Source organism: Psammomys obesus, unplaced genomic scaffold (assembly GCF_907164565.1).
Source record: "Psammomys obesus unplaced genomic scaffold, mPsaObe1.curated_primary_1811, whole genome shotgun sequence".
NCBI classification, from domain to species: Eukaryota; Metazoa; Chordata; class Mammalia; order Rodentia; family Muridae; genus Psammomys; species Psammomys obesus.
The window spans coordinates 2237000-2260969 of record NW_026590061.1 but is presented as its reverse complement, the minus strand read 5'-3'; the positions used below and the strand labels follow the sequence as shown (position 1 = coordinate 2260969).

Here is a 23970-nt window from a genome sequence, read left to right as displayed (position 1 = left end):
TCGCTGCGGTGTCTTCCTTTTCCTCTTTCTCTCTTCTCTCTGTCTCTCTCCCTCCCTCCCTCCCTCCTTTCTTTTTTATCTTTGCCTTTTTTTTTTTTTTCCTGCGGGGCTGGGGAGGTTCAAGACCGGGTTCCTCTGTGTAGCCCTGGCTGGCCTGTGCTGGGACTAAGGGCCCGCGGCGCCACCACTGGCCAGCTACTCTTGTGTGGTTCTAACAGTGCAAAACCACTTTCCTCTTTTTTATCTCTGAGACCAGGTCTCACGTAGCCCAGGACGTCCTCCAACTGCTGCGCAGGGAGATGACCTTGAATTTCTGACCTCTCGCCTCTTCCCCCCCCCCCCCTTACCTCCGCCCCAAGAGCTGGGGTGTGGAGGGATTTTAAACCAGCAATTTTGCTACTATAGCTGGAATTCCCCCAAGACTTTAGCACACACCTTTAATCCCAAACAATGAAGGAGACAGAAGCAGGAGGATCTCTGAGGCCAGCCGGGTCTACACAGCAAGTTCCAAGACAGCCAGGGCTACACAGAGAGACCCTGTCTTGAAACAACTACAACAGTAAGAAAAGAGCCTCAAAAACGGGGAGGGTAAAGTGACCCAGTGGTTAAAGGCACCTGTTGCCACACCAGATGACTCCCTCTGATTCCTGAGTGCTTGTGGTAAGCGTCAGGTCGCCTTCTGACTTCTACTGTGTGTGGTGTGTGCATGCACGCGAGAGCACACACACACACTAAATAAATTAGTAAATAAAATGTAAAAATGGAATTTTAAATCAGCGTCAAGAAAGGTTCAAGCTGTTGCTAACGACAGACATGTGCTTGAATTCAGCACCGACCAGATCACCTGTGTTACAGCCGTCTCTGTAATCCTCTGTGGCCCTCAGTAACATTTCACAAAGTGACCAACTCTATGGATCGCTTAGGGAAAGGCAGCGTGTTAAGCAATGCACACAGGATGGTTTTCCCTTTAAACGTGCGTTTGTGGTTCGCAGAAAGACGGGTTTCAGATGTGTGTGTCCATCTACCATCGGTAAGCAATGTTTAAAATATAACAAGTAGCGGGATTCGTGGTTTTCTCGGCATATATCTATATTAAAATGCTATATTTAGGAAGTGTCTGTTGAATAAGAAAACACTTTTAAAAGATCCATGTAATTTTTAAAGCTCGCCTATAACAAAGCATCATCAGCCTAGCCAAGACCCAGAGTCCTCCAAAGACTGCTGCTTCTTTGGGGACAGAACACTGTACGAGCCACCGTGAGCTAAGGGCACAGTTCAAAAGGGCTGAGGCAAAAGGAAGTTATAAAGGACAAAATTAGGAGGTTACATCGACATTCTGAAACAGCAGCCCTGGGCCACAGCGTTCCTAAGCAGGGTGGGGAGTGTTTCAAGTGTAGCTCTGAGGATGAAGTTTCTGGGCCTACGTCCTGGCACGAGGACGCTTTGAAAACTGTAAGTGCGTGTGTGCACCCGTGTGTGTGTGTGTGTGTGTGTGTGTGTGTGTGTGTGTGTGTGCGCGCATGTGCACCCCTGTATAGGTGCACCTGTGCATGGAGGCCAGAGGTGAGTCTTGGATGCTGTTCCCCAGGAGTCCATACTGGCTTTTTAATTTTGTTTTTGTTTTAGGAGAGTTTCTCTGTGTAGCCCTGGCTGTCCTGGACTTGCTTTGTAGAGCAGGCTGGCCATGAACTCACAGAGATCCTCCTGCCTCTGCATCCTGAGGGATGTGTCACCGCTGCCCAGCAGTTTCATCTTTTAGGATGGAGTCTCTCAGTGCCTGAGGCTCACTGGCTTGGCTGGGCTGTCTGTCAAGCCTCAGAGACCTCCGCAGCTTCAGGAAGTTCATTGTTTCATTTTAAAATATACGCAAACATTTAGCCAGGCAGTGGCAGCCCGAGCCGAGCCTTTAACCCCAGGAAGCAGATAAGCTAAGAAAGCCAGGGAAGCCAGTGTTTGGGGGCTATGGCTGAAGGTGGGCTTAGCAGAGCCTGTGGGCACAAGCGAACTCTGGCAAAGGCTCTCGGCCACTACACTGTGGTGCCGAGATGCCCGCCCGTGTGCTGTGGACAGGTCTCCTCCCTCCAGCTGAAGACTCCTTACTGAGCCGGCTGAGCTGCGGCCTCTGTCTGTCGACATCTGGGTTCCTGCTCTTTCAGAAACAGTTAACCAAGCTGGCAAGATGGCTCAGCATGTAAAGGTGTCCGCTGGACCAGCATGCCAACCCGAGTTCAATCCCTAGCACTTACCTAAACCAGAGAACTCCTGCCCAGTGTTCCTTGACCTTCACATGCATGTTGTGGCATATATGCATACACACATCACACACACATAATGCATACACAATAATAATAATTTCAAAATGGTTTCATTTTCTTCTGTCCGCTTTTTTTTTCTAATGTGTAGTTAGAAATTTTTAAAATTTACTTCATATGTACAGTTTAGCCTATGTGCTTGTCTGGCCTCCTGAGTGCTAGGAGAAGGTATGTGCTACCACACCTGTGTTTTTGGTTTTTTAGCCATGGTCTCACTATGTAGCTCTGGCTGGCCTGGAACTTGGTATGTAGACCAGGCTGGCCTTGGACTCAGAGATCCAAATACTGTGATTAAAGGCAAGCCCTACCTACCAAGCTAACCGTTAATTTCATTTATATGAGGAACCTATGGAGGTTTTCAGTTTGACCACAATAGTAGACTGTTGGTGGAAATGAACAGAGCTGTGAATCGGAAATAAAATGTCTCCCAGAGGGGTGGGGGAAATCCCAGGATCCTCAAAAATTATTTCCTTGATATTATTTCAAAATGCCCTTCAAATGGTTGGAATTTTAAACCCCTGAATTCATATGGTATTGGGCTTTGAGAGGGGAGAGACTGGGAAGGTGACTGGGGAGGGTTCTGTAGATGCATTCATGTATGAATGCCTACAATGTGATCAAAGTGTGATCTCTTCTGCCTTCAAACAGTCCCAGACCTTAGCACAACTGACTCCATGATGGAGGCACCAGACACGCCATAAACCTCATCGGGTAGACAGCACCACCTGCCAAAATGAAAACAAAGACCCAACCCATCGAAGCCCATTGTTCTCAGAAAGGCTCTCAGTATTCCACCCGTGTGTGTTTTTTAGCTTCTGGCTAACCGTCCTTGTTAACTGAAGTAGTCAACACAGGATACGTGTGTGTGTGTGTGTGTGTGTGTGTGTGTGTGTGTGTGTGTGCGCGCGTGTGCACTCGTGCTTGATAACTCACTCTGAGGAAGGCCCAGGGCTACATTGAGATCCTGAATATCCAGTATAGTTGCTGGCTGGCTAATAAAGATTATCTGTCAGCTTAAACTATGTCTGAGCAATCTTCTCTGGTGGATACCTCACAACAGCCTCTCCGTGTTATGTCCTGCTCTGTTAGGACTCACCAAGAAGGCTCCCTCTCAAGTTGTTAGCACCTTGACAGCCGACTTCCCAGCCCCCAGAACAATTTAGTCAGTGTTCTTTGTAAGTGCACGTCTGTGCCACTCGCTTGCAGCAACAGAAAACAGGCTTAACATACCCACCCACCTCCGACACCAGGAACAATCAGCCTATGACAGAGTGTGTCAGAGGTGTGCAGACCAGGCACCATTTCCATCAGATTACCCCCAGGCTAGCAGAAATAACCTTTCTGCTCACTCTTCCTGAGGAAACCCTCAACAGGTCCCAATTTTAAACTTCTGAAGCTGACCTTCCTGACCCCGCCTAACGTGCTTATTTTCCTGGAAACTCTCTTCCATCACGGAGTCCTTCCCTCCCCTCCGAACCCTTCTTTCCGCACATTCTTTTCCACACAGCCACATGAAAAACATTAGTTACCTGTGCTGACAACCTGCTTCTTCAAATGCTCTTCTTCCTTCTTTTCACCTTTACCTGACTTCGTTCCTCAGCACAGCGCTGTTCAGTGTTTAGTGTTCCATTCCTGGCTATCAGTTTCCCCAGGAAGTCCTACGCAGAATTAAGCACGAATCTAGTCTCCAGCTGAGTAAACAGCCCTGCCCTAAACTGACAGGACACCCCTTTGGCCATTTTGATCCCTGGCGAATGATAATCTGTTGGATTAAATGTTGGAACCGCTCGTGTTTGTGACTGGCTTGCAGTGCGTATGTTTTGTGGTCTACCTGGAAAGTGAAAGGAAAGGAAAACAAGCCTTCCAGACGATGCGAGAAAACCCACACGAACAAAACACACTGCAGACCAGCAGGACTACACAGTCCTCAGACAAAGCTAAGACGGCAGGGAGGAAGCGCCAAGCCTCCACATCTCCTTGCAGTGTGGACACGGAGCCCGCCCCGGAGGCCCGCGTCTGCCCTGGCGCACTCAGCTAGCCCCGGGTCCCGCCGCCCGGACTTCCGCCGCGGGATAGCCCCGCCCCTCCCCGTGGCAGCGTGCTTCCTTGGCCACGCCCTCAGAAGGGAGCCCTGTGATTGGTCCAGACTTCCGCCGCGGGATAGCCCCGCCCCTCCCCGGGGCAGCGTGCTTCCTTGGCTACGCCCCTCGAGAAGGAAGCCCTGTGATTGGCCCAGACCTGCTATAAAGTGCCCAATCGCGGCGAAGCAAGCCTCGGCGTCCGTTTGCGTGCGCGGCGAACATGGCTGATCGGCTCACGCAGCTGCAGGACGCTGTGAACTCGGTGAGGCTTTCCTTCTGTTCAGCTCCGTTCTTTCCTGACGAGAAGAGAGGGAGGAGGGTCGAGGCTCCGCCGCGCGGAGCGCGCAGTGAGGACGCCGCGGAGGCGCGCGCGGGAGGCCGCACGGAGCCCGCGGGCGGGGTCTGAGGAGACGGGCGGCCCGGCCTGGGGGAGCATCGAGGTGCTCCGGCCCGCGGGTGCTTCGGCACCCTTCCTTGTGGGGGCGGGGCAGGCCTAAGCGCTGTTGTGTGTAGTTTCAAGTTTAGCTTGTCAGGGGATCCCACCTTGATCTCCGAACTCACGAGGCTGAGGCAGGAGGAGTGCTGCGAGCTTCGGGCCAGCCTGAGCTCCAGCGTGACATCCTATCTCAGAAAACCAAACACCAGCGGCCACAGCAGCGTTCAGTGTTTGAGTGTTTGTTTGCACGTTGTGCAGGAGTGGGCAGGATGCTGTCTGGGCTGCCGATCCCTGCCGGAGTCCAGATGCTGGGTCTTGGCTTCTTCCCACTTGTTTACGTCTGCGTTAGGATCTTCCCTAGAGGCTCTTACAGGTGAAAACTGACGCTCTTGCACAGTGAGTGTGCACAGGGGTTGTTTATGTTTTGTTCTGAGATGGTCTCACGGTGTAGCCCTGGCTGACATGGAACTCACCGCGGAGACCGGTTGGGCAGTTAAGCAGCCAGGTTAAATTAAGCAGCTTGGGAGTCATCAAAGGTACAACAACAAAAGTCCCCGAAGACCGCTAGCTTGGAAACTGTGTCCCGTCTGCCTGTCATTCTTGCTCACGGCACACGAAGTACACGAAAGCTAAGACGTGCTGAGCCCAAGTGGTGGCGCACACCTTTAACCCCAGCGCTGCGAGGCAGAGGCAGGCGGAACTCCGAGTTTGAGGCCAGCCTCAAAATGAGTTCCGGGACAGCCGAGGCTGTGTAGAGAGAGACACTGACTCAAAGAAACAACTACCGCTGCCTGTCTCCATTAAGAGTGCAACAGTTTTCCATGGTAGTTAAGATGTCTTAGTGCCATGCTGGTTGTAGTTGGAGGTTCTAGGTAAAGTGGCTGCAGAGTGTATGCCGGAGGGGGATGGGGGCACTACACCGACCCAGATATAGTCCTCTGGTCGGTGTTTTTCTTACAGGAAGGCTATAACTTGGCTTCTTGGTAATACATTATTCTGAGATTGTGAATCTACTTGTCAGAAAACTGCCCTACTCTGTGTAAATAAAGTAGTTCTTAAGTTGAGGGCCAGCCCTTAAATGTTGATGAATTCACCAAGGTAAATTCTGCTTTGCAAAGATTCTCCGGGCTGCCTGGCAAACCAAGAAGTTACTCCTTTGAAGTTTTACAAATCTTAACATTGTGTAGGGCCTTATCTCAGAAAAATTTGTATTCATGTAGGTGGGTGTTGAGGATGGTCTTGACTTCTCTCAGGAGTGATAATTGAGCTATGCGGGTGCCTCCTGTGTCTGGAGGCAATGTGTTTACAAAGAGCTAGTCCTCCAGGGCCTTAGAAAGATGTCAGAAGCTCAAGAGACTCTCAGATGATGCAAACCCCACACATGGCTAGGGAGTGAGAGTGAGTGCTTTCAGCTCTACGTGCTAAAGGACACTGGGACATAGAACACTGTTAACATTTGTTCTCTCATCTGGAAGCACCCATGCCATGAGTACAGAAGCTCTGGCGTGTTCATCTCTAATGTTTATATACAGTGCTTGTCATGTACGAGTTTGGTTTTTCAATATTTTTTGAACAGGTAAGCAATGGGTCTTTCTCTTAATCCTTTTCTTTCTTATTTGTATGAATGTTTTTGCTTCATGTATGCCTGTGTACCATGTAGGTGTGGTTCCTGTAGAGGCCAGAAGAGTCTGTCAGGTCCTCTGAAATCAGAGTTACAGTTGTGAGCTGCCATGTATGTCTTGGGAATTGAACCCAGGTCCTCTGCAAAAGTAGCCAGTGATCTTAACCATTTAGCATTCGTTTTTCTGTTGCAACCTGTGCATCTGCTGGGATGGAGATGTGGCTTTGTTTGTGAGCAGACTTCTCTTGAGGGCTCAGTTTCCAGAAGCACTCAGAGAAACAAATCACTATGGCTGAATCTTCAGCATTCTCTGCCCTCCTCTTCTTTTTCCTTTTTCTTTCTTCTTCCTTCTCCTTTATTTCTTTCCTCCTCTTCCTCCTTCTTCCTCCTTTTCCTTCCTTTCTTCTCCTCCCCCCTCAAGACAGGATTCTCTGTGTAGCCCTGGCTATCCTGGAGCTCACTCTGTAGACCAGGTTAGCAGTCTCAAACTCAGAGATCTGCCTGCCTCTGCCTCTTGAGTGCTGGGATTGAAGGCAAGTGACACTACCACCTGGTTTTTATGGATCAATTCTTTAGGCTGGATTGATACCAAATTTAATTTTACCTATACTGATAACAGAATGAAGTTTCTTTGTATGATTAAACCATTTAATCCAAACTAGGTGTAAATAGATGCTGGAATGTGCAGCAAGTCTGTCATTGTTAGTAATAACAGGCTCATTTCCTATAAAAATATTCCTTTGTCTGAGGAGTTTGCTTAGAGACCATTATTAGGAAGAAATTGTTGCTATTTCTCATAAAGTCCTTAAACTTGATAACTTTGTAACCTTGACATCCTTTTCTTTTTGCTCAAGCTTGCAGACCAGTTTTGTAATGCCATTGGAGTATTGCAGCAGTGCGGCCCTCCTGCCTCTTTTAGTAACATTCAAACAGCAATCAATAAAGACCAGCCAGCCAATCCTACCGAAGGTGAGGTTCGCTTAGTTTGACTGACGTTTCTTCTACAAGTTATAGCTTCTTTGTAAAAGAAAAAAAAAAATGTGTCTGTAGTTGGAGTATATTACTGTAAATTTTGACAAATGTTTTTTTTGAACACTTAGTTATTTGGTGTATATGTGGGTGTGCTTGCTATAGCATGCAAGGATCTGGAGCTGTTCTCTCCTATTTTGTGGGTTCTGGGGCTCAAACTCGGGTCATTAGACTTGGTGGCAAGTGCCCTTTATCTGTAAAACCATTTCATTGGCCTAGGAATGAATATATCAGCTCAATTCATATGCCTCATGATTCTGTTCATGTCCAATAGAGATTGTTACTCCCTTAAAGGAAAGCTTGTATGAGTTGAGTGGAATTTTGCTTGTATGACCTTAATAAGAAGAGCATCTCAGACAGGCAGTGTTGCACACCTTTAATCCCAGCACTTGGGAGGCAGAGGCAGGTGAATCTCTGTGAGTTCAAGGCCAGCCTGGTCTACATAGCAAGTTCCAGGACAGCCAGGGCTACACAGAGAAACCCTGTCTCAAAGAACAAAAAAAAAAAAAAAAAAAAAAAAAGGATCTCATTTATGGATTCCTTTGCTCAAGGTACTAAAATGTTTTCCTAATAAAATTACATAGTATACTAATTCCCAACTTGAATTAATATTAAATGTATAAATAGTATTGATATGCTAAAACTATGCTTTCACTATTAGAATTATTGTATACAGAAGTTAGCTTAATTTTTCTAGTTTTACTAATTTTGTAATTTCTGCTTATGAAAATGTAAGATTCTGATAATTTAATGCTTTTCTTCAGAGTACGCCCAGCTTTTTGCAGCACTGATTGCACGAACAGCGAAAGATATTGATGTTTTGATAGATTCTTTACCCAGTGAAGAATCTACAGCTGCTTTACAGGTAAAACTTTTTTCTTTTGATGAAACTACTAGTAGTAGAGACCTTTGAATTAAAGGAGGTTATGATCAATTTAATATTAAATTTAAATGGGAGATATTTGGGCATTTGTTTGGTTTTGTGCGGTTATTTTGTGGTCAAATCTGGGGTCTTACATACTAGACAAACTCTGCCTCTGAGTTGTAACCCAGCCCTACTTGGGAGTTTTGTTAAGTGTGACTAGCACAGCCTCTAGGAGATTGTGCTGAATGCTTGTCCAATTTTGACCTAAAAGGTAAGATAAGTGTGTTCAAGGTGGTATCAGCAGTGAGCAGCTTCATCTTTGGCAGAAGCCTCCTTCCTAACGCTCCTCGCTTTGTTTAACTAGCAGAGAGTGAGTGGAGAATGATCTGAATGTGGAACAAATGTCTGCCAGCAGTGTGCAAGCAGGGCACATATATACATGCATATATTCTGATTGAAGATTAGTCTTTAACATACCTGCTACTCAAGATAAAATACAGTGGTTGGAAAGCCATTCTGATTTTTAAATAAATGCTTGTACTTTAGTTTCTGTTGGTTTTGCCTCTGAATATATTAAATTTTGTGTTTTATAAAGGCTGCTAGTTTATATAAGCTAGAAGAAGAGAACCACGAAGCTGCCACATGCCTGGAGGATGTTGTCTACCGGGGAGACATGCTGCTGGAAAAGATCCAGAGTGCACTTGCTGACATTGCCCAGTCACAGCTGAAGACCAGAAGTGTCACCCACAGCCAGTCTCTTCCGGATTCCTAGCGTCGACGGACAGCATGTGGCTGAGAAAAGAGCCGTGTGAATGCACTAAGGATTCAGCGTCAGATGCGGATGTGAGCCAGCAGCTGCAGAGCAGCATATCTTGACTGTCACCTTTGTGGCTAGTTTAGTTCTCTGTTTTCACTCTTGATCAGGAAAGAGCTGTAAATTGCAGTTGGATCGTCTTCAGCATCATTATGCCATCGTTTCTTATCTGACTAGAATTTTCAGGGTAGATACTAATGGCCCTGATACCATTAAACAGTGACGCACAGTACAGCTCTTTGTTTTGTTTTGTGGGTCTTGTTTGGTTTTCTTTTTTGGTGCATCTTGTGTATGCTAGGTAAGCACTTTGCCACCGGCCTTACATCCCCAGTTCTGACCTCTGCTGTGTCATTGCAGCCCTTCCACAGATCGAAATAACTGACCTTAAAGGCAGAGATAAGGGACTTTTCCATTTAGATATGTGTCCTGCCTCTTTAAAGGTGCCACTGCATAAATTTTATGTTGAGCAAAAGTTTCTGAATTAGAGCATATAGGAGGTAGACATCTGTTCATCTGTGAAAAGCTTTCTTCTAGAATATCACACTTTCTAGCTTGTCCCTACCTTTGTTTTGACAAAGAAGTCTTTACTGTCCAGGGAATTCCAATGATACTGTGAGAATATCTCACCCTGAAACATGTTGAGATAATTTTAACCTACTTTCCCCATATTCTTAATTTACATGTCTTCATAGTGAGTTATGTTTCTTGAATTGTTGATTCTTTCACATTCTCTGTACCTGAAAGTACTGATATTTAAAAAAGTTTTTATTAGGTTTATTGATTGTATGTGTTCTGCTTGCATGTGTTTGTACCGTGTACATGCTGGGGCCCATGGAGGCCAGGAGAACATCAGCTCTCCCGGAGCTGGGGTTGCAGGTGTTTGTGCACCAAGGTGTGGGCACAGCGCCCTGCAGCCTGCGCCCTACGGCAGCAACACGCGCTTACTCTTGCCCTCTTTCTGACCCTCTTAACAAGTAAACCTGTTCTATTTTAATCAGTACTTGTACCATACATCAGTATGTTTCTATGTACACACACAGGCTATAGGTCAGTATATACGTCAGTAACTCAGTAATGTTTCTTCCAATTATTGCTGGCAATTGTATCAGCCCTTGCAACTGGGATTACTCATCCAATTTCTGGCCTCACTGTTGTTTTCTAGACTCATAGGTTTCTGAAAAACCCTCAAGAAAAATATCCAGTGTTCTGATTTCCTTCAGAATCAGGCTCTCTATAGTTCTTGAAAATACTGTGTTTCAAAGTTCAGGAGGACCTGCCCTAGCTACAAAAGTTGTAACAATTTTTTGGTTAAGCGTAAACCTTTTTTTTTTTTTTTTTTTTTTTTGTTGTTGTTGTTGTTGTTGTTGTTATAGCACTTTGTGACAGTCATTTATTATTAAATCTTATAAACTTGTCGTTAGAATGTTGTCCTTGTTTATGGGGGTTTGGTCATAGTCTCCCATTGCTCTACCTCCCCCACCACTCAGTTTCACAGTGAACAACAGCCATTAGGGCCTTTTAAAGACGATAATGTGCTTTTCAGTAATAGTGTTTGCCTTCATGTATCTACATGCCACGTGTGAGCCTGGTACCCCTGGAGACCAGTTCCATCAGATCTGTAACTGGAGTTACAGATAGTTGGGAGCCACCATTTAAGTACTGGAAACTGAACCCAGGTCCTCTGCAAGAGCGGCCAGTGCTCCCAAGAGTCTCCTCTGGATTCCTTTATAGGATATAGGGGTAAGTTGGGCGTAACTCGTGTTATTTCCTGGAGTCTCAGTGTGCCGTTCACATATATGAAGATTATTCTGGCATTTTGCTTTCATTATCAGCCTTCTGAGTAGACCCTTTCTGACAAGGCAAGTAACTGTGTGAGAGGTGAACTTTTACCTTGAGCTGTCATTTACCACAGCAGTGGGAACATTAAGACCTTTCATTTACTGGTATCAGAACAAATCCAGATTTCTGGCCTGTGTCCATCCTACCGTTTTTTTTGTTTTGTTTGTTTGTCAAGACAGGGCTTCTTTGTGCACCCTTGGTTGTCCTGGACTCACTTTGTAGACCAGGCTGGCCTTAAACTCACAGTGATCCACGTGCCTCTGCCTCCCTGAGTGCTGGGATTAAAGGCCTGTGCCACCATGCCCTGCTCTTCCTACCATTTTTAATTGTACCAAAATTACTAGTAAGGTAGGTTCAAGGAATATGGTCATGAAACTGAGACCTACAGATAGTACAGGAATGAGTGATTTGATCAGGGGATTGGCACACACACAAAACTCAAGAAGAGCTGGAAAAAGTAAAGGCCCGAAAGGAAGAGGACAAAATGTCATTCAAAATAATGTCATGCACAGGCATGTAAAAGGTTGTGACAGTGAGAACTGATAAAACGTGGCACCGAACAGAACACAGGGACTTGCTGCCTGTGTAGAAACTGCTACCTTACCATTGGCATGGAGCCAGGGCCCTAGTGCTGTCTGTTCACTGGATGCCTTCTGGATCAACAGTTGAAACCATAGCACCTTGCAGCACTAGCCACTGCTTCGTAGAATTCCTTTCATCAAGCAACTCTAACCTTGATAGCATTAAATATATGTGATACTGTGCCAGGCTTGGTGACACACACCTTTTAACCCCAGCACTTGGAAGGCAGAAGCAGGTGGATCTCTTGAGCAAACAGCAAGTTCAGGACAGCCAAGGCTACATACAGAAACCCTGCCTCAAAACAAAAACAAGCATATGTTTGTGTGTGTGTGTGTGTGTGTGTGTGTGTGTGTGTGTAATATGTTTGTATATATGTAATAATGGGAAAACTTGCATGTCAGCATGGACACTATGAAATTAGAGATTTTTATTTATGTTTTGGTGGTGGTGGTGGTGGTGTGTATAAAAATTGAATCCAGAGCCTTGTTCTTCCTTGATAAAGACTCCACCTCTGCCCTATATCCCCAGTCCTCTTTTTACTGTTTAGTTTGAGATCATGTCTCTCTAAGTTGCCCTGATCTCACTTAGCCCAAGCAGACCTTGGATTTGCCATTTCTGTATCTCTTGAGTAGCCGGGAGCCAGGTCTATACTTGCCAGGCCAGCTGGAGCTACTGGTCCCTTATGCTAGGTTTTTGTTTGGGGTTGTTTTGTTTGTTTGTTTTTTGTTTTGTTTCGTTTTTCTTTGAGACAGGGTCTCTCTACATAGCCCTGGCTGTCTGTCCTGAAGCTCACTATGTAGATGCAGAACTGAACCCACGTCCTCTGCAAGAGCAGTCATTGCTCCCTACCACTAAGCCATCTCTCCAGAGAGCATCCTCTGGACCTTCCAGAGAATATTGGAATATCTACCTACCTACCTACCACCTCCCTGTCTGTCTGTCTGTCTATCTACCTACCTACCTACCTAGTTTTTAACTAGTTATTAACTAGTTATATTACTATTACCTAGTTATTAAATAGTTATTCCTATTGTTTAAGACTCTCTGCGAGCATAGAGAAGAACACTTTGGCTCATTCAAGGCCCTGAGCGTTGCATTGAAAAGCAATGTCCCAATCTCACCTTTGAATAAATCAAAGCGTCAAGGAAGCATTAGCAGATTAAACCATGACTTTCACTAAATGGGGGCTGGAGATGGCTCAGTAGTGAGTAGCCCTTGGTGATAAGTCATGGGAGCCAAAGCTCGGACTCAAGCACCTGTGCAACAGGCGGGCCCCGCAAACGGCCACCCCAGCTCTGAGGGCTGGATGCCCTCTGGCCTGTACATGCACATACTCATATAGGCAGAGGGGTCACATTAAAACTCCTTTCAGACAGGGTCTCACTGGCCGGTCTCGAACAGTGCGTAGACCAGGCTAGCTCAGAGGTCTACCTGGCTCTGCCTCCTAACTGCTGGGGTTAAAGTCATCTGCCACCATGCCTAGGTATAATAATTTGGGGTGTCCTCTGCTTCCTGGCTAGATGGAATGTGACCTGTTGCCTCAAGCTCTTGCCCCCATTACGCCTCTGTTATGACAGTCTGTGAGCCAGACAAACACTTCCTTAAATTTTTGTTTGATTGATTTTGAGACAGCATCTTATTCTATGGCCAGGCTGGACTGGAATTCTTTGGGTAGCAGTCAAGCTCATAGCAATCCCCCTGCCTTAGCTTCCCAAGTGCTGGAATTACAGAGGTGAGCCTCACTCCCAAATTCTGCTCTTTGTTTGTTTGAGACAGGCTCTTTGTTGTACAGGTTGTCCTTGAACGCACTATGCAGCCCAGAGCGGCCTCACACCCTTGATCTTCCGTCTCTGTAGCGTGCTGGCAATAGGCCTGCACCACCGCAGCCAGCTATCAGCACAGCAATACGTAACAAAGCAGACGGTACAGCGGTGGGTGGCGTCAGCCTCTCCGAGGCCAGCCGCAGTGAGACCCTGTCTCACCAGGAGAATATGAAGATGCAAAGCAACCTTCCTGATAAAGATTCAAATAGGGAAAAGGAGTGGTCAAGCCTGCACGCCTTGGAAACTCCAAGCCTCTCCTGGTGGAGCTGTTCTGATACCGGGTCAGGAGACGCTGCTCCTTACAAAGGCAGGTCCAGGGGACCCAGGGGTGCGCCCGTTGACTCTGCTCTGAAAGCGGGGTGCACTAGGGGCTGTTGAAGCTGTTGAAGCGGGCAATCAACAGCTGTTTGGGAGGACAGCAGAGGGCCAGGGTCCTGCACCCTGGCACTTCCCTCCTCTTTCACCCATTCCAAAACAGGGCTCTGCTGTAAAGGACCACAAGCTCTGAAGCTCTCCTGGACCCCTGTGGACCTGTGTCCAGCTAAGACAACACTTGAGGCCAAAATGGAAGATTTGTTCTCCTGTTTGCACTAGGAAAGAGGCTTAAACACGAGCCTCCCACCGAGTTGAAGGGAAGGGGGAAACAATAAAAGCGACAGCAGAGACTGGGAGGCAGAAGCAGAGGGATCTCTGTGAGGAGGCTGGCCTGGTTTATATGGCCAATTCCAGGCCAGACAGGGATACATACTGAGACTGTATCTTGAGATAAATAAATAAGAAAATCAATATCTAAAAAATTTGGTCTTTGAATTCCAGTTTTGGACAAAATATAGGAAAAGCCAATTGCCAAGATTTGATAATGGTAGTCCAAAAATAAAAACTACAGCCTATTTTACTAATAAACTTGAAAAATATCAGCAAATCAAATGTGCTGACAATTAAACAATTGAATGCATCATTCTGAATCTGTTTTATCTAAGAAATGGTAATTTGTAATTTTACTTTTAGAAAATAAGTAACTTCATATTTTTCCCAATTTATTTATTTATTTTTAAAAATATTTTATGTATGAGTGTTCTATCTGCATGTACATCTGCACACCTAAAGAGGGCATCAGATTTCAGTATAGATGGTTGTGGGCCACCATGTGGTTGCTGGGAATTGTACTCAGGACCTGTTGGAGGAGCAGTCTGTGCTCTTATCTGCTGAGCCATCTCTCCAGCCCTATTTTTCCCAGTTTAGATGTTTATTTTTTTTAACTAACTTTCAGTGATCACTTTGAAATGCAATAATGCATTTTACAGTTAATGCAATCTTTGCTCTAGTTAAATATGATAATGTAACTTAACACACTACAATTAAAATGAGAATCACACAACAACCCATCTTGACACAGGACAAGCATCTTTTAAAAATCTATAAATGAAAAAAAAAAAACAAGTTGGGAAAGGAAAAACAGAAGGTATTTTCACATATAATGTATAGGACTCGAGGGACGGCTCAGTGATTAAGAGCACTGGTTGCTCTTCCCGAGGTCCTGAGTTCAACTCTCAGCAACCACATGGTGGCCCACAACCATCTGTAACTGTAGTCCCACGAGATCCAATGCCCTCTTCTGGTGTACAGACATACATGCAGACAGAACATTCATATACATAGATTATCTAAATAAGTGAATTTTAAAAATACTTAACCGTGGTCTGTGTTAACCATAGTACACGCCACACTGCAAGACCAGACGCATTCCCCAGGGACCTGGATCCAGGCGAGTCAGCCACATCTGTCTCTCTTGTGCCTGTGCCTGCCACCAAGACTTTGAAACACAAAACAAGATAAGATTCCAATATTTTTTAAAGTGAAGCAAAACTTATTTAAAGCTAACAGAAGGAGCCTGGTGTGGAGTGTGCCTGGGAGGCTGAGGCAGGAGGATTTCAAATGGAGGCAAACTTGAGTTACATAGAAAATGCTGGGCAACCAGGGCTGGATAGCGAGATTTTTAACTCAGAAAACAAACAAAACATTAAATAAGTCTAGAATATTTATATAGAGAAAATGAAGGACAGTCCAGGGGTAAGACTGACATACATAAGTGTAACAGACTAGCCACATCTGGTAGAAAAATCTTCAGTAGCCTTAACAACAAGAATTCAAGGACTAGCCAGGCTGCACGCCTTTGGCCTTTGATCCCAGCTCCCCAGGAGGCGGAGGCAAGCAGATTGCTGAGTCTGAGATTAGCTTGGTCTACAGAGTGAGTTCCAGAGTGCCAGGAGGACACAGAGACACGCTGTCTTGAAAAACCAAAATAATAACAACCTCAATAAAAAACCCTTCCGTGCCAAGGGCAAATATCTTAGAAGACCACAAGGGGGCAGTTTGACCCTGAGTTTGGGCTCTCCACAGGCCCTGGCTGGAGCTGTTTTCTGCCACAGAGGGCCAGATTAGCTAGCTGGTAGCAGAAAACTGATTTTCCTGAAGTCCACTAACACCAATGAAAATTAGTGCTGTGATTCTAGTTGAATTAGTGCCATCCAGGAGGCAGAAACTCATGTACAACAACCAAATATTTTTTTTTTAACATGAAAACTGAAGTGTGTAGACATGTAGTGAAATTTAAGCCTGCTGTGGAAAGGTCAGGCACCAGGATCAAAAGCAATGTCACTTAGAGCACTCGATGTGAGAATTTATCTGTGTGCACAAGCAAAATGCTACCAAACTTCACAATCTATCACTTCAAGGGAAAGTGATACCTAACGCGACTGTGGGGTCACCTCTCGTGGGGTCACGGTCACCTCTCTGTGGCGTCAGGATCATCTCTCTGTGGGGTCACGGTCACCTCTCTGTGGGGTCATGGTCATCTCTCTGTGGGGTCACCTCTCTTTGGGGTCACCTCTCATGGGGTCACAGTCACCTTCTGAATCTTTGTGGCAACAGATATTTGGAAATATTTTTATCGTTTTGGTAGAAATTATGTATGCCATCAATAATAGATAGCTCTATACCATTCACCTGATCTTCTTTAAATCTTCCAAAGTTGCTTTTGAATCCTTTCATTTAAAGTATGAACATCCAAGTTTTGCAGTCCATGATTTCAGTTACAATCGTGTGTGTGTGTGTGTGTGTGTGTGTGTGTGTGTGTGTGTGTGTATGTGAGAGAGAGAGAGCACAGAGTATGAGCACATGAATGCAGGTACCCTCACAGGCCAGAAGAAGATTTCAGATTCCTCACAGATGGCGTTCCAGGCAGTTATGCGACGTGATGTCGGTGCTGGGAATCGGGCCCTGGTCCCCTGAAAGGACAGCACGTCCCTCACCTGCTGAGTCATCACCCCAGCTGTCCTGGAACTCACCATGTGGACGAGGCTGGCCTTGAACTCTCAGAGATCCACCTGTCTCTTTCTCCTGACAGCTGGGATTAAAGTTGTGAGCATCCGGCCCTAAGGGAATAATTCTAATAATCCTTACTGTTTGGTCCGTGCTGGGTTTTGACTCTTCATGACACTAAGACACCCTTTGTCCTGCTCACCACCCCGCTGTTCGCACTAACGGTAGTGGCTGCCCTCTCCGGTCAGGTGCCAGGGCAATCGCCGCCTGCCCTGCTGTTTCCACCATGTAAACAGTCGTGAAACTGGTCCGCACACCTCAACCGCAAGGACCACTGTGAGAAGCGTGGCGAGGTGACGGACATAGGACGGGCATGGATTCCCTGTGGGCCCCAGGAGAGCGCTGCGTTTGCAAGCTGAGCGGCTAGGTGTGGAGACAAGGCCGCTTCTCCAGCTGGCTAAAGCCACAGAGAAGAGCGAAAGTGCTGTGAGCAAGAGGACACTGGCCGTGCAGGGGTGCAAAAGTGGGAGGGGAAGAGAAGGCCCCAGCTCTGAGCCCCATGGTCTCCTTTGTCCTCTCGGTTTTGAGGAGGAAGCATCGAAGCTGTGGAAGAAGCCGGAAAGAATGGCAGCAGTCTTTAAAAGTGCACTTCTTGTTTTATGTGTATGGTATTTTCCGGCATGTATGTCTGTGTGCATGCAGTGCCCTCAGAGGTCAAGAGGGCGTCAGACTCCCTGGGTCTGGAGCTGCAGGTGACGGTGTGGGTGTTGGCACGGAAAGCGGGTCTTCTGGAAAAGCAGCAAGCGCTCTTAGCTGCCGATCCATTTCTCCAGCTGCCGGTTCAGATTTTTTTTTTTTTTATTATTAAAGAAGTGGTTGGTAAAATTCTCAAGCCTTAGTGCTAGATACCCAAACCAAATTTGTCATTGTTCTCTTTTCTTCTGTAATACATACTTTATTTTTAATTTGTGTGTATGTGTGTGCAGCTGTGTCTGCGGGCTTGTACCTGTGAGTGCCATGAGTACCCTTGGAGTACCCATGAGTACCCGTGAGTACCTCTGAGTACCCCTGAGTACCCGTGAGGCCCTTAGAAGCCAGCCACACGCAGCTGTATGCCACCAGTGTGCATGCTGGGACCTTGGCTTCCTCAGCGAGAGCGTCAGGCTTTCTCGCTGAGCCACTGAACCCCCCTTCAGCCTCGTCATAGTCTTCACAGACAAAAATTTTCACAAAAGAAGAAAAGAAAACACTCATTTCACCGAAGAAGCCATTTGACGAAGCGGTAAAGGCGCGTGCTGGACCCGCATCCTCGGTGCAGCGCAGGACAAAACGTGAGACTCGAGTCACGACGCACTCCTGACTGGCCGTGATGCAGGGCCGGGCCGTGTGTGGACTGACTCAGGCTGTCGTTCACACACAGGCGACACCGCTGACCCTGTCCCTTCCACCAAGAGCCTTTGCTGCCAATGGTAAAATGCTAGCTTGCAAGCGAAAAGTTAGAGTGGCGAAGTGTTTATCTACTCAGGACTATGAGCGCTCTCTCTGGGTGAGCGCCTGCAGGCCAGAAGAGGGCCCAGATCCCACTACAGAGGGTGGTGAGCCTCGGGGGTTGAGCTCCGGACCTCTGGGAGAGCAGACAGCACTCTTAAGCACTGAGCCAGCGCTCAGCCGCTGGAAGGCTGGCTGTTTAGCACACAGGTACTCTCCCTGCCAGTGTGAGTGGCTCCTTCATGTTTCTGATCTCCAGCCAGCAACATTAACCATTGCAGTGTGCGGAAGCCTCCTTTAAAGCTCAGGGCACGCGGCACGCCCGCCGCCCAGCCCTGGGGAGGCCGAGGCAGCCGGGGTAGGTGGTGAGATCAGAGAGATCAGAGCTGATGGCCTCCAGGAGGATGTGGATAGCTGCCTGAAACAGCACTGACCTCTTCCTCCCGCCAAGCATAGCGGCGCCCGGGAGCCAGCGGTAGGAGGATTGCTGCCAAGTTGAGGCCAACCTGGTCTAACATAGCAAGTGTCAGCCCAGCCTGGGTTATAGGACAAGCCCTGACTCAAAAAAAATTTACATATTTCTCCCTAAGATGATTATTCAGAGTTTCTTCAACCAAAGCATTATAACTGGCCCAAAGCAGGAAAATACAAGACAACCCCGCAAGGACAAAATCCCCCTTCCTCAAAAAATATCTATGCACCTGTGTGTGGGAAAGGTGTGTGGATTCTGCAGGATCTGGCCTGTGGGTTTTAGTTGAATCAGCGCTGATTTTCTCTCCACTTTAAATCCTGGTCCCTGGGCTGACACCTGGGACCTCGCGCTTGTGGGTAGACGGAGATGCTCCCGCTGCCTCCTTTTCCCTCAAGCTGGTTGTCGATTGAACTGTTGGGACTCTGCAGGAAGATTCCTGAGTGTGTGAACGACTCACGTAAACCTGCTGTGGGGAGGCGAGCCTTCCTACCACACGCTTCACGGGTTTGTGTTCATTATCTGGAGCCAGGATGGGCTCAGGTCACAAGAGTCCTCTTTGTGGTGCTGTTCTGAGCTTCATGGATGCTAGCCAAGCCCTGTGCCTCTGGGCTAGCTCCAGCACCCTATTCATTCATTCATTCATTCATTTTGTTTTTTTCAAAACAGGGTTTCTCTGTGTGGCTGTGGCTGCCCTGGACTTACTTTGTAGACTAGGCTGGTCTTGAACTCACAGAGATCTGCCTGCCTCTGCCTCCCGAGTGCTGGGATTACAGGTGTGCACCACCGAGACCGGCTACTCTTTTTATTTTGACAAAGACTCAAGATCCTCTGACCTTGAACTCACTCTGTAGTCCAAGCCAGCCTTGAGTTTGTGATCCTCCTGCCTCAGGCTCCTGCATAGCTGGGATAACAACCGTGCCACCTCGCCCAGCGGGAAGATTCTTCCCAAGTTACAGCTTTCTTCTGCCAGAGCTAACACTTTAGCTCTGTGATTCTTAGGACCTGGTAAAAGCACTGTTACTGAAAGCAAGTTCATCCCCAAACAACAAACGAAAAACAAACCACAAAACAAAACACAGTCCAGTAAGTGCGGCACATGGGTGCTGCAGCTGGGTGCCTCGTCTCTACCCCGCATGGTCCTGACCCGCCCTCGGTCCCCCCACGCCTGCTCCTCGCAAATTCTTCAACCTGTAAAACACAGCTCACGTCTCCCTTTCCCGAGAGCTGCTGCGAGACATTTCTCCAACCCTGCCTAACGCTCTCTTTAATTTTTGCATGGATTATGCTTGATTCCCGTGGTTTGTGCTTATTATTTCTAACAACAGCTGATGCACAAGAATTTAGGAAGGCTTTTCTGGGCCTGACATGGAATCTCATTGTCAGCTTTTTTTCATTTTGGCTAAATAAAACAACGGAAGAGTTGCCAAGGAATGCACGATGCATAGAATTCAGGACTTGCGTGGTGATTCAGCATTGCTTTTTACCCTTACGGTTTTCTGGAACATCACACGGCTACCGAGAAAACCAATATAACACTGGCTTCGGGCCCAACGGGCATAAATTGGGACTGTGAAAGGCGCCTCCTGTTATCTTTTCCTCTTAGAGGGGACCCGGGATTGCAGACCTCAGGCGGTGCTCCATGGCCGAACAAGCCCCTCCCCAGCCCCAGCTGCCAGTGTCCTAACTGTTGCACAAAACCCTCTAGGTCTGAACATTAGTGATACATCCCTCAAACAGCTCCATACTAGAGAACGCAAACACTGGCTGTGAGCCTGAGCCCTGACTGCCCCGCGTCGTGCATACACACACACACACACACACACACACACACACACACACACACACACACCTATAGATAGTCTGACACTGGCCAGTAAGCGTCATTGAAATCTTTTGAGGTTCTTCTTTCATTTGTGACACACCTGCCCCAGCACGGAGGTGGCACAGGACAGCTGGCTGGATCAGCCCTCTCGTTAAAGCAGGTGGACGCAGGGAAGAACTCGGCCATCAAGCTTCGGGCCTTTTCCTGCGGAGCCATCTCCCTGGCCCAGTAGTGCTGTTTATAGGTGTTTCTCTTCTCTCTGGACTCTCACAACAGCCTCACCGTTAACACGAGCTGGGTACTCCCAACGGTAAACTGCGTCTCAGGAGCTAGCCCTCCGTGGCTGTCTGAAAGCTGTCCGGGAGATTCACAGATCCCCTTTCCTTGTAAGGCGGGAACGTGGCTTCACCGTACGGCGCCTGAGGCCCGTTATCCACTCGGGGGACTCGGATCACCTAAGTGACATATCGGACCTTTGAAACGTGGATCAAAGTGTACAGAATTCTCGATGTCTACTAACTGCAGTTTTGGTTGTGTGTTTGGCTGAGACAGGGTCCTAAGAGCCCAGGATGGCTTTGAACTCTCTGCAGCTAGAGAGGGCCCTGAGGGTTTGCTCTTTCCGCCTCTACTACGGGTTCAGGGATCACAGGATTGTGTCGCCTACCCGAATCACATGCACTGTGTATTGTTTGTTCATCTGTTTACGCAGTGGTGGGGACTGAGCCTCCTGCACGCCGTACAAACGCTCTGTCCCGGAACCACATGTGTTTTCTTGCTCTATTAGTGACTTTTCCGTTGCCATTGACACACTTCCGGGCCACCTGAGCCTCACAACAGCAGCAGCGAACAGGGCCCAGTGTTCAAATGCCTGAGACTGCGACACTCAAACCAGCACCATTGCCTTTCCGAGTAGATCTCCATGAACAGAACCGTTACGCTGGGGAGAGCTGGCTCACTGGCTCACGCTTAGCACGGTGTCTGAGTTCTAGAAGGCAAAGATGACCTTAAGGCCATAGTCCAGCACAGTGGCCTCAACAATGCATACATGTCCCAGGACACGCATGTCATCATGCACTTGTGCTGGGACACGCATGTCAACATGCACATGTGTCCCAGGACACGCATGTCAACAATGCACATGTGTCCCAGGACACGCATGTCAACATGCACATGTGTCCCAGGACACGCATGTCAACAATGCACATGTGTCCCAGGACACGCATGTCAACATGCACGTGTCCCGGCACACACAGGTGCCTTCACATGTGAACACCCACCCACACAGATCACTGACACAGAAGTCTGAGTGACCGGAGCGTCACACCCAGGCTTCCTGCAGCGGCTCTAGAGCCAGGAGCCAGCTTCCCCTCTCTTGCACCCTCCTCTTCATGCGTTGTCTTCTCGAAACTAGGTCCTGGAGGTGCCACCCTCGAGGATTTTGTTGATTTTCATCTGTGACCCGTCTCTCAGGAAGAGAGCTGTGACCCGGCCCCGCTGCCCTGGGAAGCTTCTGCAGACTCGGGGACCACGCCTGTTCTTAGGCTCGTCTTGACGTTCGGACTCACAGGATCGGCAAGCGTGTCACTCACTGCTGGGTCCCCTGGCGCTTTCTCTCTACACCACAACCTCCTTTTCTTGCCTGGTGCAAAAGCCAGGGTGCCATGCCCATGCCCTATGCATCCGCAAGTGCCCACAAGGATGTTTCGTCGTGGCTGCATGAAGCGCTGAAGAGCGTTTGTGCGGACATGTCCACAGGAGGTGTGATGACACGGAAGACACAGCCACATGAGGAGGCTGCCAGGTGGGCTGCAGCCCTGCACTAAAGCAGAAGTTCCCAGGCGGCCTCCATGTGAGCTCCGCTCCGGGCCTCTGGCTGTGGGTGGCACCCCACACTAGTGGAGGTAACCACGGGGTGTGTGTGTGCGTGCGTGTGTGTGTCATGTCACCATGATAAAGCACCCATCTCATATGCTACAAAAGTACTGTCCTGTGAGTGTGAGTTTTTCTTAACATGCCTTCACAGTATAAGTAATGAAAAGCCACATTGAAGCTTGCAGAGTCGGAGGTGGGAGATAGCAAGAGAACAGCTTTCTTTGCTTGTTTTACATCTCTGTGGCTTTGGGGTCTGTATAGATTCTCGCTTGGTGGATTTTGTAAGTAAATCTCGATTGGTGGATTTTTGACATCTTTTGTACCATATTTTCAATACTTCTCTTTAAAAATCCCCCTTCCCAGTATCCTAAAACTTTGAAAACATTCTGCAAAATTTCCACTATGGTGAAACAAACTTTCTGTTCACCCGGAAACTGGGTCATCTTCGTTTGAAGCCTTTCCCTCCTAAATCTGAGAACACACCGAGGAATTGAGGTGGTAGTCTGCCGTCCAGTGGGGAATTCTGCAGCTGGACAAGAACAAGCTGGTGCCAGGCTGTCCGTGTGGGTGGGAGCAAATCCTGAGCAGGTATTTTTAGTGTTTAATGATGTGGGTCAGCACTTGGATCAGCAGAGCTGAGACAGCCCAGGAACATGGCCCACTGGCTTCCTCAGATCTGTTCGTTCAGCCTGCTGGCTGATCTGTCCCTCCCTCTACGCTGCCCCAGCCGTGTCCTTTGGGTTTCTGACATTCAATCTGAGGAAGGCTCACCCTCACGGGGGCAAAAACTGAGGCAGAATGGTGGTGCCTGCCAGTTCCTAGAGTCACGCAAGCCACGGATGAGATTGTACGAGAGGAGGCCAGCATCGGCAGTACAGCAAAGCATGCTTAGTGACAGACATGACAGCCACAGAGCCTTCTTTCTGGCTCTTCCCCCAACCCCCTTACTGAAAATAGGTCCTTTTTCTCACAGAACGTATCCTGACTCTGGCTCCCTCCCCCCCAGATCCACTCCCCTTGTGAGTCTCATTAGACGAGAACAGGCTTCCAAGAGATAACACCCAGACATGACTCAATAATTCTCTAGCTCTTAGCAATTTATTGGGCTTAAGTAATCATCTGTCTTGCCTCATGAATAATCTCATTCAAGTTTTTTGTTTCTGTTATTTGCTAAATTGAAAAAGAAATGGAATTAAAAGTTATTTTACCTATCAATGTCTGCCTCCATTCTCGGATTTATACAATGAGCTGATTTGAAGTGGGGTTGAATTAGGTGCTGGGCGGGGAGGAAGCCGCTTGGTCCCAGTGCTCACTCAGGGAGCGCAGGCTGAGAGAGCTGGAGGGCCTGGGGTGCGGAGCAAGACCCCGTTCCAAAACGCTAGTGGGGGTAGCCTCCAGACAGCGGGGAGGTAAAGGAGATGGCTGCCAAGCCCGATGGGAGCCACGTGACCGCTCACTCCCCCTGGCTCTCGACGGCTTCCTTACCTGTGCTGTGCCCGCCTCCTCGCTGTGCCCCGCCTCCTCGCTGTGCCCCGTCCCTGAGCTATGCCCCGCCTCCTCGCTGTGCCCCGCCTCCTCGCTGTGCCCCGCCTC

The 23970-nt window shown here is 47.9% G+C and overlaps 1 protein-coding gene across 1 annotated transcript; it reads left to right on the top strand.

Annotated features, from left to right (window-relative positions):
* The first annotated feature begins 4598 nt into the window (after positions 1-4598).
* On the top strand, positions 4599-10573 carry Med21 (mediator complex subunit 21). The gene is made up of 4 exons (XM_055605630.1): positions 4599-4655; positions 7305-7419; positions 8244-8344; positions 8940-10573. Exons 1-4 carry the CDS (start codon positions 4614-4616, stop codon positions 9114-9116), a joined length of 435 nt encoding a protein of 144 aa, XP_055461605.1. The 5' UTR covers positions 4599-4613; the 3' UTR covers positions 9117-10573.
* The last annotated feature ends 13397 nt before the right edge of the window (positions 10574-23970 follow it).

Bases quoted from the DNA above. Each gene is read 5' to 3' on its own strand.
- Med21 (XM_055605630.1), top strand. From the start codon at position 4,614: ATGGCTGATCGGCTCACGCAGCTGCAGGACGCTGTGAACTCG. The intron at 4,656-7,304 runs GTGAGGCTTTCC...TTTTTGCTCAAG, and splicing joins TGCAGGACGCTGTGAACTCG to CTTGCAGACCAGTTTTGTAA. The intron at 7,420-8,243 runs GTGAGGTTCGCT...GCTTTTCTTCAG, and splicing joins GCCAGCCAATCCTACCGAAG to AGTACGCCCAGCTTTTTGCA.